The sequence below is a fragment of the Molothrus ater genome, chromosome 4, assembly GCF_012460135.2.
Source record: "Molothrus ater isolate BHLD 08-10-18 breed brown headed cowbird chromosome 4, BPBGC_Mater_1.1, whole genome shotgun sequence".
NCBI classification, from domain to species: domain Eukaryota; kingdom Metazoa; phylum Chordata; class Aves; order Passeriformes; family Icteridae; genus Molothrus; species Molothrus ater.
The window spans coordinates 49,428,722-49,444,586 of NC_050481.2; the positions used below are offsets into that span (position 1 = coordinate 49,428,722).

A 15,865-nucleotide genomic window follows, 5' to 3' on the forward strand; every position below is an offset into this window, starting at 1 on the left:
TGGCATTATTTTGCAGCACAGCTGTGTCTGCTACCATCCCCTAAGCAATTGTGGCCCTGTGGAAGCCAAACCAACACTTCCATCCCCATGGAACATGGATTCCACATTCTAGCCAAATGCTTTCTCTGTAAAGGTCTTTTCTAACTACTGGAGACTGCTCCAGATGACTTTACCATCTATTTACCTTTATTGTTAGGGTATGCTTTTGCTCCAGTGTAACATTAACAAATGGCACTCTTGTCACTGAAATGTCCTGAGCAGCTTGGTAGTGCTCAGCTAGAACTGAAAACACAGAATGAATAAAACAACCAGATCTATGACTTATCTATGGCACACTAACAACAGAAGCATGCAGAGGAGTGCATAAATGATGCTATCATTCTTTATTTGTTCATATTATATTGCCCCAAAAAATTTCCTGCTAACTTGTTGTTAAGCATGCTAATGGAGAATTCAAAAGCAAACAAAACCAGAGTATGATGTGATTGTTCAGCATTTAAGACTGCTATTAATCAAGTTGTCTGTTAGTGATGACAAACACATAGAAAGCAAATTCCCAGTGAATCCAGTTTAATAATTCTATCCAGTGAAACACTCTGCTACAGTAATCTGGGTTAAATTTAAGTCATTTTTTTAAAGCATATGATTTTTTGCTCCACTCTTCTTTTGACATCTCTGGCATTGCATTTAAATTAATCAAAATTAGTGCATTCTTCAAACAAAAGTGAAATGTAGGAAGGACTGTGGTGTGCAGTCTCCCCAGCACTCACAACACCATAGATAAAATCCTGTTCAGTGAAAAGTGATATGAATAAAAATAATGACCTATGAAAATCTGTTTCAAGTTCTTTTAAAATAGAGATAAAGTTTTGTTGTGAGTAGCTGTGTGAATGCCAAGACACTGAACATGATAATGGCAGAGGAAAAAACAAAAATACCTGCTCCCCAGAAAAATCCATGATCCTAGATGGGTTACCTAAAGGGTAGTACTGGACCACTTTTTAAATAAATGTTTTCAGAAAGTAAAATAGAAACCCTACTTGAAATTATAGATGCCCTTTTTAAATCTCAGTTTGCATTTTCTGGATGTTCAGTAGATGGACTTCTACTCTGAAGCAGGAATACCCAAGAAGAGACCTGCACCCCAGGTAACCAGAAGGCATCACCTGGTGCTCACCTTTGTGCTGCAGTGGCCTCCAGGTGGCCTTGCAGATCTTTAGTGGTCTGTGGCCTGCAGACTAGGAATCACATGCACCAAAGTGTTTAGAAAGACAGACATAAGAACAAAAGTGAGCTAGGTACTCACTACTTCTGTTACTCCTTACTGCAAAGGTGAAATGGAGTTTTTAAAAAGTGTCTGGAGACAATGAAGCCCTAATTTGCACAGCACAAACTAGATACAAACACCGTCACTACCTTCTGTGTCCCTTCCACAGAGTTGGACTTGTTTCTAACAATGGAGAAAGATTTCTCCTTTTTAGTAGACTTCAGAGAACAGTGAGAAAAGAGATGTTCAGCCTTTAATTGAGCTCTAGGTCACCCACTGTGCCTGCAGGTACAAACGAGGTGGCTGCACACAAACTACAGAGGTCACCTTTGGTCCTATATATTGCCACTGATGAAAACATGTTAAGAAAGAAAACAAGAGTCAATATATTCTTTTCTTCAATGAATAACAGAATTGGATTCTTCATACTTTTTTAAACAGAATGAGAGGAGTTGCCTTTCACCACACAGTCTCCTTTTCCTGTCTCCAAAAGAATCATACTCAGGTCGTCAGCTCCTCAAACTGGGACTGGTGCACAATCAGGAATTCTTGCACACTCCTGCATTTCTTGAGAAATGACTGTGAGACCTGTATCATAATCCTGGCAGTGTCAGAGAACCAAGCTTTGCTAAGCAGTGGACAAAAGATGTAGATACTTAGAATGTGACATCTGAATTCCTGAAACATGGGAAAAACCTTTTCTCTCTCAGAATGTCATTTATTGTTCAGGATGATCCTTTTTGGTTTAGTCTGAACCCTCTTGCTTCAATTTCCATGAACACAAACAGATTTCTTAGGTTAGGAAAGACCATCTGCCTTTCTGCACCATTGAAAATTCAACACCCCAACATCCCATTACACTTGAGCTCTGTAATTCTGCTTCTGAAAAGAGCAGTGAAGGCATTACAAGAGACAGTTTCTATTTTTCCTCATTTCAACACTGCAGTGACTCAGTACACGAAAGGAGAGTTGATCTTTCTGGCAAGAGATGGTGCAACAAAAGAATCTGTCAGCTCATCCCTCGAAGGCCTCTGCAGCACACAGACCTAAAACAGTATTTTTACAGCATCATTGTTCTCCTCAGTAAATAAAAAGTCACCCTGCTGCCTTCATGGTAAACAGAAAAACGATTACTCAATGCATAAATAGCTAATTTTCTTTTACTAGAATCATAGTTATTAATAATTTCCAGATTTCATCTTCCTCTAAGATTACTGGTTCTGAGCACGAGGCACACAAAGGAAAGAGGAAGAGACCAAGACAGATAGAATTAGATTAAACAGTCCTGTCTCACTCAGCACTACAGCTCCCATGTACAGTTCTGCCTAGTCACGCACAAGGCTGATTTAGAACAAGTTTCTTCTTGATGAAATTTCTTCATGGAAAGGGTTGGCATGAACTGCCCAGGGAGGTGGTGCAGTCACAATCTCTGGAGGTGTTCCAGAAATGACTGGACATCATATGATGATCTCAGAGGTCTCTTCCAACCGAAATGATTCTGTGATTCTGCAAACATTAAGATCTAACCTACTGTCCCTACAGTTTAGTCAGAAACTCCTGAGCTAGCTTTAAAGCAGGCAGCCCTTGCATGGCAGCAGCATGGGTCATGGCCTTGGGTCAGCCTTGTCACCAGAATCATGGCATGCAGTGTCACATCATGTTTTTTACCCTGAATGATGATCAAGTCCAGGGACATGAGTTAAGGGTCATAGCATCACAAAAATTCAGGGACCAGCTTCTACTGGCACTCATCATCTGCTACTCACAATCTTTATCAAATCCAGAGCTCTTACAAACTAAAAATGGAAAAGTCTTTCTGACAAGATCAAGAAAAATCACCTTATGTAAATAAAGGGTGAAAGAAACACTTGACAATGTCTGATGATCCAAAGAAAAGGATAAAAATTTAAAAGCAAATTTAATAGTTAATAAGTTTGAATAATTAGAACTATTTTTCAAATCATATTCTTGCAAGGAAGGTATTTCTTATACCATCACATCTTCACATAAAAAGTATTAGGGAATTGCAAAGCATGATTTCAACAGCATCATCCAAAATTTTCAGAGTACTGAAAAGCACCAGCATGAGGGAGGCCCACAATCCACCTGTGATTGCAAACTTTCCCTTACACATGGAAAGCCCACAACTGCAGCAGCTTGTTTTGAGCAGAGTGACATAGACAAAATCTGAATTTCTAAGAAAGATATTCTGAGTCAGACTAAAGAGCTGTCAAAATCTTGAAGCTGCCTCCAGTGGATGTCATCAGTGGGATGAAGAGCATTGAAGAACATGTAGTCATGAATCCCTAAAATATTGCTCCTTCTTTAAATGCTTGGTGACTCTATTTAGAAGTACGCCAGTAGATTTTTCTTTTATTTTTTCCCTTAAGTCTTGAAATCCTTATAATCTTTTGGCATCCACCCATCCTGTTGCAAAGAATTCTTCAGCCTTATCACGTTGTACAGACTCTTCCACTGCCACACACTGTACATTTCATGTACCCTGTTCCTACATTGTAAGAGACTGTGAAGAGCAGCTCTTTATGCCACCCATAAACCTTAAATAAACCCTTGGTCATCAGTTTTCCATGCTGAAGGCTCCTGTTCTGAATATTTTACCCTTATCTTTAAATACCTTACTCCCTCAGGTTTCCAGACAATAATTTTTTCCACAAGGAAGAGCAAACCAGTTTCCTCAAGCAGGCAGTGTAAGTGCCAGACCCTGAACTATGTGGCAAAGGGATGCAATTGTTTTTCTGCACAGTGAACGAAAATGAACAGCTTGTCTTCTAAAGGAGCCACTCAAAGTTACCCTGGTTGAGTGGGAACTGATAATACACAGGGAACACACTTGAGACTTTTTCCACATACTGAGTTTATTCTTGGCTAGACACCCTGTTTAGCTTTACATTAAAACCTGGACTTTGGGCTTGCATTATGTATGAGAATCCAGATAAGTTTACAGTGCTAATTATTCCACACAAAAGAAAACCTGCCATTAGCAATTCAATTCACATTAGCAATTCACATTAGCATCATTTACATCATCAAAATAAAAAGAACAATTCCCTTTCTTCTAATAAATTTGGGCATAACAACTGCATCACTTTACCAGTTTAGCTCCTTACTCTTAAGTTACTGATTTGCAGGTGTGCTCCTATTAACTGCAACAATTATGAAAATTAGTTCTATCACATGAACTTTTGACTGGGATCCATTACAATGCCATTCTGCCTCTCCCACTGCATCTAGTATATCATGGTTTCAAAGTTCAGGGTGCTTTGCAAAAGCAATTTATTTGCCATGGGCATGCCCGAGGTACTGGTTTCTTACTTTACTACAAGAGACATCCTGCAGAGCTCTATCAGTCTGAGAGGGTTAACAGAAATTAATGCACAGAACAGGGGGTTTTGGTGTTGTCAGCAACAAACATTTCCCCATATATGCAAGAACTAAGGTGTTGAGCAAGGACTGTTGATTATGGCACTACTTTAAAGAATCTGTAAATCATAATTTTGTGCTAAGTAATGCACAGAGCAACCTTGGCATTCCTGTAAACTGTTTAAAATTTAAGTATTAAAGAGCTTGTAAGAGTGAACAAGGGACACAAAGGGTGAACACTGGCAGGTAAATACAGTGAGAGAAGACAGAAGTCACAGCCTCCTATTTTAGCAGTCTCAAGTAACATTTAAAGGCACATCTTGAACAAGTGCCCAGGGCAATGAGACATGTAGGAAGGACAGGAGAAGTTCTTCCTATTATTAGGCTCAAGAGAAAGAATTGAAAAGAGGCTCTCTGACTCAGTGAGGAAGAAACCCTGGGAATCTGGCTTACTTGAGCCATGGTGACAACACAGTAATATTCTGCAGCAGAAAATGATAAAGAGGAAGATCATATTCAGTAAGCTCAACCATATTAGAAACTAAAGGAACAGGAAGCAGAGCCTATGAAATGAACAGTGATCAGTGAGCTGGAACAAAAACCATAAGTTTTCAAGTCAAGCTAAAATAAAAGGGAAAAAGGCAATGCCATGAGGGGATGACCTCCAGAAAATGTCTCCATATCACAAATACACTTTTTTTTTCCCTGGAAGAGAGAAAGGGCTGATCAAATTGCAAAGTGCAGAGATGCAGCCCTGTGAATACAGAGCTCCCTGCAAGGCTGTTTGCTCCACTGCTGCAATACTCTGGCCCAGACAGCCTGAAGTCATGGCCACCACCCACCAAGGTGGAACACTGACTGCTTATCCTGCAGCCTCATCAACACACCCATACTGAAAGGCAAGCTCAGTCACCAGCAAAGTCTCAGTTATGCTGTGTCTCAACTCACTGTCACAGCCTACAGAATCTATTTGTTTATTGTTACAGAATGCAAGACAGAGATCTCAAAAGCACCCCTATCACTGAACTCCTCCTAAACAAAGTAACATAGAATATTCAGATTTACAAAAGGAACATATTCATTTTCAGTTAAGCAGCTTTCCCAATGATCAGCACACTCATAAAAAACACCATGATAAAGAAAATCCACATGAAAAACCTGTCCATCACTTTTGCAACTTTTTTCCACTCAATTCCTTTGGCCCGGTTTGCTTTATGATCTCTAACACAATTAGCAATATACTCAATATTTTTAATCAGCATTTTGTAACAAGAACAGCAATTAGCATTTTCACCATGGACTCCATAGCTTTTATTCCAATTTCCATTGAGCTTCTCCTTGAGATTGCTGTCATCATTCCTACTGGAAAGAGGACTCCTTACCTCTTTGTGCCTCCTCTGACCCCCATCATCCCCCTCTAACCTACATTCTTCTTCCTTCTCTCTTTTGGACTTGTGCAATTTTCACCCACATCATAAACAAAAAAGATTTTTGACATATAGTCCAAAATAACCACCTTGGCCCACTGTGGAACAGGCTTTGCTTCTGAGCCACAATGATGGAGATTCATTATAATGATTGTCAATGCAGTGGAAGCTGTGATCATGGTCATCGTTGCTATGTAGTACTTCCCTAGAACGCAAAATAAAATTATATTAAAGATATTACTCTAATAAAAAAAAAATTCAATGAGAAGCAACAGTGTGATAACAGGTGCTAAGCATAAATGCAAGAGAAATAAAATTTTAATCACCCTAATTCTCTTAGATCAGGATTCACCATTTAAAAACAAAGATAAAAGCCATTAAAATAAAATCTCATACTCGTTACTGGCATGTCTTTATCAGATGAGTGTATGACTACTGTATTAGCATGGTAAATATTTGTGAGCTAAAATCTCTGACTACTTGAAACACATCCATTCAGAAAGCAGCTCAAAAATGTTTCTCAAGAGCCTTGTTCTTTTCATAGTATCTGCAAAATCCCCATGCCAATGGCTTCAAACGGCACCTTGGAGATCCCATTTTCTCAGGTATTAACAACAGTGATGACCACACTTTGTTTGAGCTATTGATGGAGCCCACCAGCAGATCCATGCTCTCACACTCAAACATGTGAATAGGCAGACCTTGCTGGCATCCCCAGCCAGTGTGCTGCCAGCCCCGAGGTCAGAGCACAGAGCTGGAGAGAACACAAGCTGTGCTCCTCTGCCCTTGCTTTTGGCAGCTGAAGCACACAGCTGAGCACCCAACCAACCTGTGCAGAGAAGCAGCTCCCAGCCCTGCAGCTCTCCAGGAGAAGCAGAGCTGACAGCAGCAGCACAGACAAGTGTGCCACAGACAAGTGTGACTGAGCCCAGTTCCAAAGGGGTTGGGACGGATGGCAAGGGAGAGAGTGGGAATAGAGACAACAGACTGAACTAGGTTCCTTTCTCTGCACATGAACTTTCCTGAACTCCCAGACATAAATTAAATTTCAGCATAATGAATTCCCAGGAACTATAATCCAATGTAGCAATTGTCAGATATTAAGTCAACTGTGAGTGTGCCAGCCAGGCCATCCAACCATCTGGATCTGACAGAAACATATCTTGAAACAGTCTGACCTTGTGCTTATAGCTTTTGATTATACCTCATGTGTTAGTTCTAAAATTGTTTTCCATTACCAGCTTTATTTCAAGATGTGATAGCATAATTCAAAATCTCTAACTATATTTAATAACTATAAAACAGCTAGCTAATGTATAATTTAAAATAAACACAAAATAACTTCTAAAAACTGCAGCATACCTATACAGATTCCACATCTATTTTAAGTACTTCACTATGTTCCAAAAATGTAGCAAATTTATCTTCCCAGAAATCACAAATTACATGAAGATTCCCTGACATACAACTCTGCTATTAATAAGTCATGCTTAAAGACAAAGTGTGTAAAGCTCACCTATCAAAGGTACATTTTCAGATGGGGGCATGATCTCTGCAACCATCAGCTGGAACACAGTCAGAGCAAGAAGAACTGTAACACCCAGAGACACTTTCTCACCAGAGTCTGCAGGGAGATAGAATCCCAGCGGGGCCAGGAAAGAGATCAAAATGCAGGGAAGCAACAGATTAAATATGTAGAAAGAGGACTTCCTTTTCAAAATCAGCATGAAGGTCACATCTGGATAAGGCTCAGAGCAGCAGCCATAAGTGATGACATTCTTAACTGCTGGCATTCCATGAATCTCCCATTCCACATCTTCTATGAAGTCGGAGAGGTCACCACTATCAAGAGAATTGATGAGGTCTACCTGATTACCATTATAGGTCCAGGACCCAAAGGTAAGGTTGCACTGCTGGCTGTCAAAAGGAAAATAAGACACATCCACTACACAAGAGCTCTTTGTGATAGCAGGTGCATCCCAAGTGATTTTTCCGTCATATCTCAGCACTACGTTAGTATTTACTGGTTCTGAAAAGTCATCATCAGCCCTAAAAGACAGAAAAATGGCAGTCAGGATTGACAGACAAAAACTTAAGGGTGAGGGCCAGAGAAGGTGGGCAATGGGGAAGACCCTCCTTTTACAACATTAAAAGCATGTTTCTGAAATCATATTTACACTGAATTTTAGTAGGAACTTACTAGTAACCATTATTTACAGGTATGAATGCCCATGAATGCTAAATGTCAGTGCTGCTGAGTTATGTTGCATTTGTTGGCCATAGTTCCTTCAAACTTGACCTCAAACAGAACACAGTAGGATAAGAGTCCATTAAAAGATGAAAACCGTCTGCAGGTCAGTATTGGCCTGGGAGAGCAGACAGGAAGTGCAGCCTTTATGTATCATCTTTTTGTGGACAATCTTCCAGAGTTCTCTAGGAGCCTTAGCAGAAAGCACCTCAGACAGTCAGGGTATTCAATTCCCAGTGCAGAGAAATGCAGAAAAGCTTTGTTGTATAGCATAATTTTCAGATCTTGTCTATAGCTTTATTGCAAAATATTTAGATTGTCAACAACAAATGTTAAGACAGCAAACATACCCCTTGCTAAGGTAAGGTAGAGAGGAAAGTTCAGAGTCTGTAGGCCAGTTTCTCCTTTAACCCCCTCCCTCCCTCCCTCAAATATGCAAGCTGATTTTCTCCAGCCACACTCACTTGTTATATAGGACAATATCTGGTCTCCAAACCAAATTGCTTGGAATCCTGATGGAATCCAACCCATCATATTTATCTTTGTCCCATCTGAGGTATGCATCATACCAGCTCTGTCGAATCCATAAGTAAGCTGACAAAATTTGGTTCCTTTCATCCTGCATAAAAATTTAGAAATATTTCTAGCTGAAGGTGACAAAATCACATCTTAGACACAGACAGCATTTGTGATGTGCCTTTGATGTAGAGCTCAAAACAGGCCAGAATACTAACAGGACACAAAATAATTCTCAGACAGGAATCTAGGCCCATACACTGTACAGGAAAATCACTGGTCTGGACTTTCACTTGTGCAAACCTTCACCTCTCAGCACCCTCCCTAATTATAATCACAGTATCTAATGCTCCCAATTCTTCCTAATTTCCTTTTGCAAGCTTCAGAATAGCAAATAGCTAACAGATCCAGGCTCAGAAATTCTTTGAGAGCTTGGCGAGACCTTGAAATTATAATTCAGAAGTCACAAAAATAATCTTTCCTTCTCCTTCCAGATACATTTTCTTTTGCCTTAAAAGTGTATCTAAAAAAAAACATATTTATAAAAATTACTGAAGGCTAATTTTAGGGATTTTATGTAGAAATTATTGCCACTTAGAAAAAGCATTTGCTGTATTTAAAACTCAGCAAAAGTTGCCTGGAGGGTGTGATACCAACACCTAACTACAAAAGTCTTAAAAATTCAGCAGCTCCAAGTTTCCAGACTCATAATGGAGGCCTTAAGTGATGCAACCAGAGAAGAATGTACAAAATCTGGAGAACAGAACACACCCCCAAGCCCTCAGCCCTCTCCCCTGCCCCTGAGGAAGCATTCCTGAAGTTGTCACAACAAACTGAAGGCTGCTTTTCCTACTCCAAATGAAAGGCTTACATCTAGTATATTCCTGCATATTTTTAGAAAAACAGAACTCTACTTTTACTCACCATGTCTTTAATTTGGGACAACGTGATCTGAAGGGTGACATTCAGTACTTTATCTGTGTCTTCCACTGGTCTCAGAGCATTGGAGTAGTCTTCAAACAGTTCATTAAACAGCATGTGAGCGTATTTCCCTTTGGCTGATTCTACAGCTATAAAACATGGACTTGTTCAGTACATGAGATTAAGCACTGAGCAGCATCAGAAAACACCTTCTTTCTACTGCTTCAAGCAGTATTTGCTATAACCATATTTATCATTCATATATGATAGAATATCATTAGCTCAGATACAGAAGGGTACTTGATGGAGTTATTCAAATAAAGACAGCGTTCACCTGGAGCAAGTGAATAGCTAACTTGAGCTTTTCACACCCACTGAAAAATATTGGATATAGCAATCCTTACATTTTTTGAAAGTAAATATAATTCATTTTATGAACTACTCTCACAGGCAGATATTACTGACTTCCAGTCAGCAAGGTCTGAAATGACACTTACTCACAGGCTAATGGCTTTTGGTATGTCCCCAAATGCAGCACTGGTAAGATTCCTGCTACTTCCAGAATTTAGTATTTTTCTTTTTAAACTACCACCTGTAAAATGTCTGAGCTGCTTTTCTTCACAAGCTGGCAATTGCTTAATGTGTGAATACATCTGTGCACCAGCATCTTTTCCAAACCATGTATTTGGAGATGCTGCTTGCTATCCAAACTTAGATACTAAAGATAATTGACTGAAACTTGACGTTTTAAATTATACTTTTGCTGTTTCATACTGTTTTGTACATCACAGTTTCTCTAGGTAGCCTCTTTACATAGGTACACAAATTTCTGCAAGCAAAGGGCAAGGACAACAGAACAACTCTGTAACAAGCCACCCCTGAAGGTGGGGTAACTGAGGTTCTTCATCATAGATCCCTTGGGATGGGTAAGAGTGAAACAACACTAAACAACTGGTTGTGTATAAATGCACATATTTATGAGTGGCAGGTTTATTTTAGAACAATTTGATGCAATGCTGTCACTGAAACTACAGGGAAAACAGAAACTCTCCAACGTCTTTTCCATGTTGGAGAATTAGACATTATTCTGGATGTTATTCTGAGCAGGACTTGCAATGGAAATTACTTCATCCACACATGCCCGGGTTGTGCAGTGAAAATCATTCCATCCTACATGGTTCTCTACCAGACTTTTCACCTATTTACACATAAAAACCCCAAAGTAATTCACGTTTACTCGTTTTAAATTACACAGTTCTTAGAGTTCAATCTTTTATTGGTTATTGATCCCTTTGCCTACCGATACAAATTCGGCTCTCATTCCTTGGTTCTCTTATCAACCTTTTCCCAGACCAAGTGTCTCCGGGGCAGTAATGCCCGTTAATGTTCCTTTATTTCCTGGGTACCTTCTGGCTACTCCCCAGCTGTAGATGTTAAACCCATCAGACCTCACCCGGTGAACAGTCTTTTGAAGACTAACTTCAATTCCCCTCCCCCGGGCAAAGGCGAGCAAAGACCTGACTAAAGTTACAAAAACAAATCTTAAAAGTTGCCTCAATTCCAGTAATGGGAAAGAGGTACATAGTCGTATCGGGTATTAGCTATAGAAAAGAAACAATATAAAAGCATAAAATTTGCACTTAAGAAAATACAGAAGAAAGAAAAAGAAAGAAAGGATGAGAGTAGATAATGGAGAGGACCGATATCACCATACATGATAAGAAGCATTATCCCGTCTCACAAGACCTGCTTTTTATCGGTGTTCTCCATTATCTGGTTCGAAGCCCAGCTTGTTGCCAAACAAGGGTTAATTTGTCCTGGCGATCTCTGGTGATGGGTGCTCACCCGCTTTGTGCCCACCTTCCTCCCCTTTGCAATCCGGCTCCCCGAGCACCCGCTGCTTTTGCAAATGGCCAATTGTTGGAGTCGTTATCACTCCAGCGCTCCTGCAGGACTCGAGCAAATGCCAGGCGGCAATTCGTAGGGAACAAGTGCTTTGGAGCACATCTCTGGTCATTCACACCTACTTCCCGGACTAATTAGGAGTTCAAAGCAAATCTTCCTGACTAAAAAGGTATCCCAACAAATGAAAACTTCCCGAAGAGCGCTGCAATTCTGGTCGTACGTGATCGTTTTGTCTATGCATCAAACACAGAGTTAAACTAAACAGATCAAACACTTCTGGGGCTCAGCCAGGTAGGGTAGATCAGGTCACAAGATCCTGTGTGAATAAGATAAACTTCAGTGCAACATTTAACTAGCAAGCAGTATTCTCACCTTTGAGTATCACTGCTGTGAACAGCAACCACAGAGAGACGTAAAAGGAGGAGAGGCTCCCCATCTTCATTTCTGGACCTTAAATAAAACTGTTCACCCAAGGGCACAGAAGTGTTTACCACCGTCCAAAACTACCCAACGAAGTAAATGAAGCTGTACAGCAGCATCCAGGTGCTGATACACGGATGCGGTTCCAGAAGCAGCTCGTTCGTCCCTCGCAGCTGTCAGAGTCGTGGGCTCTGTCCCTGCCACCGCCTGGGGCTCTGCTGAACCCTCCCTCTCCGAGTAACCTGAGCGCTGCCTGCTCCCAAGCCGGGGCTGAGACAGAAAACCAACACATTGGGTATCAGTGCAAAAACTGTATTCCATAGCAATTTTACTACAAATGCAAGATTTCATCCCATTTATGACAAATCCTTTTATAGTTCTTTGGAGGGCTTTGTTTTATTGCACTTATATTCTGCAATAGCCCTCTCAGAACCAGTTCTATGGAACTTGTGGACCTTCACAAGAAAGTGATCTCAGTACTTTAATAAGAATAGTAACAGTGTACATCACAGTTCCAATGTCACACAGAAAAAACCCCCAATGCCCACGGCCACTCCCATGCTGATAAAACCAAGTTTTCATTACCAAGGTGTTGCCACATGGAAGAGAGGCAGTTGCACCAAAGTCAGAAAACACATTTAATATTTGCAGTAGCCCAATATCACTGTGCAAACAAGAACTTTAACAGGTCTAGACAACTTGGAGACCAGTACTCAGCACAGTAAATCAGGAGCAAAACTGGACTTTGCAGGTAAAATGCCATTTCCCTTATACAGTACAATTTTTCACGGGCGAACTTGACAAAAAACAATTACATTTACTGGATCACACTTACATTTAGTCAAAAGAGTTTCAGGAAAAAAATATGAACATGAAACAATACCTCACCTGGCCTTCCATCTCACCCTGATGGTCAGAACTTCAACAGCTCTGTCTATATTACTCATGTTGTCAGGTTATCTTCCTAGTACCACAGACATTTTCTTCCAAGTTTCTCAGACAAGAGGAGATTACTTCCTCCTTTCCACAGTCCAATCCATCTTTCATGATATACTGCAGTCCATTCTACCATCCTTTTAGAGCAGATAACAGAAAACAGTCACTAAAACAGAAAGTGAAAATATAGAATGAGCTACCAGGGAAAAAATTGGTCCAGAATAGTCCTGATCCACAGAGGTCATAAAATATTGTTGTTTTACTCTTGCACGGTCTTTTGGCCAGAAGAAAAGTTATCCCTCCATACACATAATTTCTATACAGCAGCACTACAAGCAGTCACTGGCTAATGTTTGTGCCTTTGTGGGATTTGTAAATCAATTACATTTAGGGCCAGGTTTACTAGGTAAGCAATAAATAATTTTGGTCAAAGCTCCTGTAATGAAATCCATCGCTGTCATTTAATTTGAAGAATTGTCAAAGGAGTAAAAAAGTAGAAAACTGTTTAGAAGTCAAAAAGGTCAGAACAGCCCCTAGGCAGTATGTAATAACTTGCATTCTCTGTGGGATGAAAGTATGTGAAGCCAGAGACAACAAATGTTGTGGACAGAAGAAAGATTTTTGGGTACAGTCAGAGAAGTGCATTCTCAGGGGATAATTTTAGTCTACAATGAATTGCCATTCTGTCAGCAAGGAGCTACTGCACAACATCTCTTACTATAATCACAAGGGTGATGAGGGGTACTGCTTTAAGAGAGTTGCTACAAACACTGCTGGAACCAGGACTAGCCTTGCTCTGCCACAGGCTTGAGACAACCGTGTGACCTGTTACACCAGCAATACACACATGTCAAGCAGTGTGGACTGATGTACTTCAATCAAACATACAGACAGGTAAACATGAGCACACATATATATCAGACATGTTTGTTACATTTGAGATGCTGCATTGATTGCACAGTGCTTGCAAAAGTAAACCAAAACATCTCCAAAAGCCTTTTCAATATTGAAATTTAACAATGTTAGTATGACAGACCATCTGGCTTCTTTATGTTTGTTCACAAGACATCTGATTTGTATTTTTAATCAAAATATCCCTAATGTGTATATTTTGTATGAATGTCGAGCATTAACATTAATTTCTCGTTGATCTGAGAGATTCTTCTACAAACCTACACTTCTTCAAAACATAGTTTTTAAGTTTTGGCGTGTTCTAAGGCAATACTAGCCCCAGATCAAACATCCCATTTAACTTTTCAATGAAGCTTAAATTTATAAAGAGTTGTCATTCTTTACTGTAGAAAGTTCTGCTACCTAATCAGAAATGAATACAAGATACGAAGCCGCTAACAAAGATAATTTAAGAGGAGTGACGGGTGTTGGGAGGTTAGAATGAAGCCATCAAGCACTCCCAGAGGGAGAGTCGCTCCCAGCAGAGCTCCCCGGGATGCTGTCAGAGTCCTGTGCCAGCAGATGGCCCTGTCACCCAGCCTACCGATCACCCAAAAATCCCATCGCCTTTCAGCCTGCTTCCATCAGCTTCGCGGATCCTTTGCCTTACATTTGATGTAAGCCACGGTGAGCCAAGACGTTCTTTTAAAGAGAAAGACGAGCAGAAGGAACCAAACCGTTCGGGTGGCTGAATCCGGGCTCTTTCCGGACATCCTTCTCGGCAGGGCTGAGCCCAGCCACGGGAGGCTCCAGGGGAGGGAATTCCAGCCGTGCCATCCCCGGGAGCCGGCACAAAGCTGGGCACAGGCTGCTTCTGCCCATGCGGAGAGCGACTGAGGCACATGGCACAAGGGCCAGCCCCGCTCCCACGTATTTTGTTCCAACATTTGACTTCGTGGGATGAGTCTGGGCTATTAACAGAGCAATTAACACTCAGTGGGACGAGAATGGACCATTCATTGGTGCACTGAGCTTGTGCACCACTCACATAACACCTGAAACTTTTTATGCTTCTAGACACACGTATAATGTTATGTAGACAGCATCAAAAAATAGAAATAGGACAGACTGGAGATGACATAAGAGAGATCTCTTTCATATTAAAACTTCCAAAGTTAGATATTTATCTTAGCCAAACTACAAGCAATGTAGGTAAGAAGTGTAAAAACATATTTAGAATTTTGTTCTTTCAATCCTTCTCCTGCATAAAATGATAATTTGCTCTTGAGCCTAAAGTTTTTACATGTACATTTTCAGAATTTTTTATGGATTCTTACCCTTTTTTGCATAAAAACCATTAAGAGTTTTCAGCCTTCAACTGGAAAAGCTGCAGATACTGTACAGGCCTCAAGGCTGCCTGTACCATTTATAATCCATCCCTTCATCAGAGAACAATAAAGAAGAACAGATTGGTTTCTAAGCACAGTTTGTAAGAAATGTCTCACAGTCTGCTTCTACTTGCCTTCCTGCCAATTTTTCCCCACAGAAGCTGTTGCATTCACTTTCTTCACAGCATTTGCTACTGAATATTATCTTGTGATAGGGTCAAGCAGCACACTAACTGTTCAGAGTCAGACTTCTCTCCTTAGACTAACTGGTTTTAACAGCATGGGTAACAACAGCTGAGAGCACACAGCACTTCATTTAGATGCAACATGTTTCTCTCCACCTCATTTTTTCTCACCCACCTACTGCCTCCTCCTTCCTTCTCTCTAAAAATCCCCTACCACCCGAAACCAACACACTCATTCATATTTTCTTCCACCCTGCTGTACACACAGAAGATAGGAAATACATTAGGAGAGTTCACAATTCTAGCTCATGAGATAATGAAGAATATTAGCCACATTTTCCAGAGGTGGGAAATCCTCATTTGCCTGTTACAGTTCTGGG

The 15,865-nt window shown here is 40.5% G+C and overlaps 1 protein-coding gene across 1 annotated transcript; it reads right to left on the bottom strand.

Moving 5' to 3' along the window:
- Positions 1-5,736: 5,736 nt before the first annotated feature.
- On the bottom strand, positions 5,737-12,107 carry CHRNA9 (cholinergic receptor nicotinic alpha 9 subunit). The gene is given in 6 exon segments (XM_036382613.1): positions 5,737-6,095; positions 6,098-6,280; positions 7,592-8,124; positions 8,788-8,942; positions 9,764-9,909; positions 12,038-12,107. Coding segments are annotated over 6 exon segments (1,446 nt in total).
- Between the last annotated feature and the right edge of the window lie 3,758 nt (positions 12,108-15,865).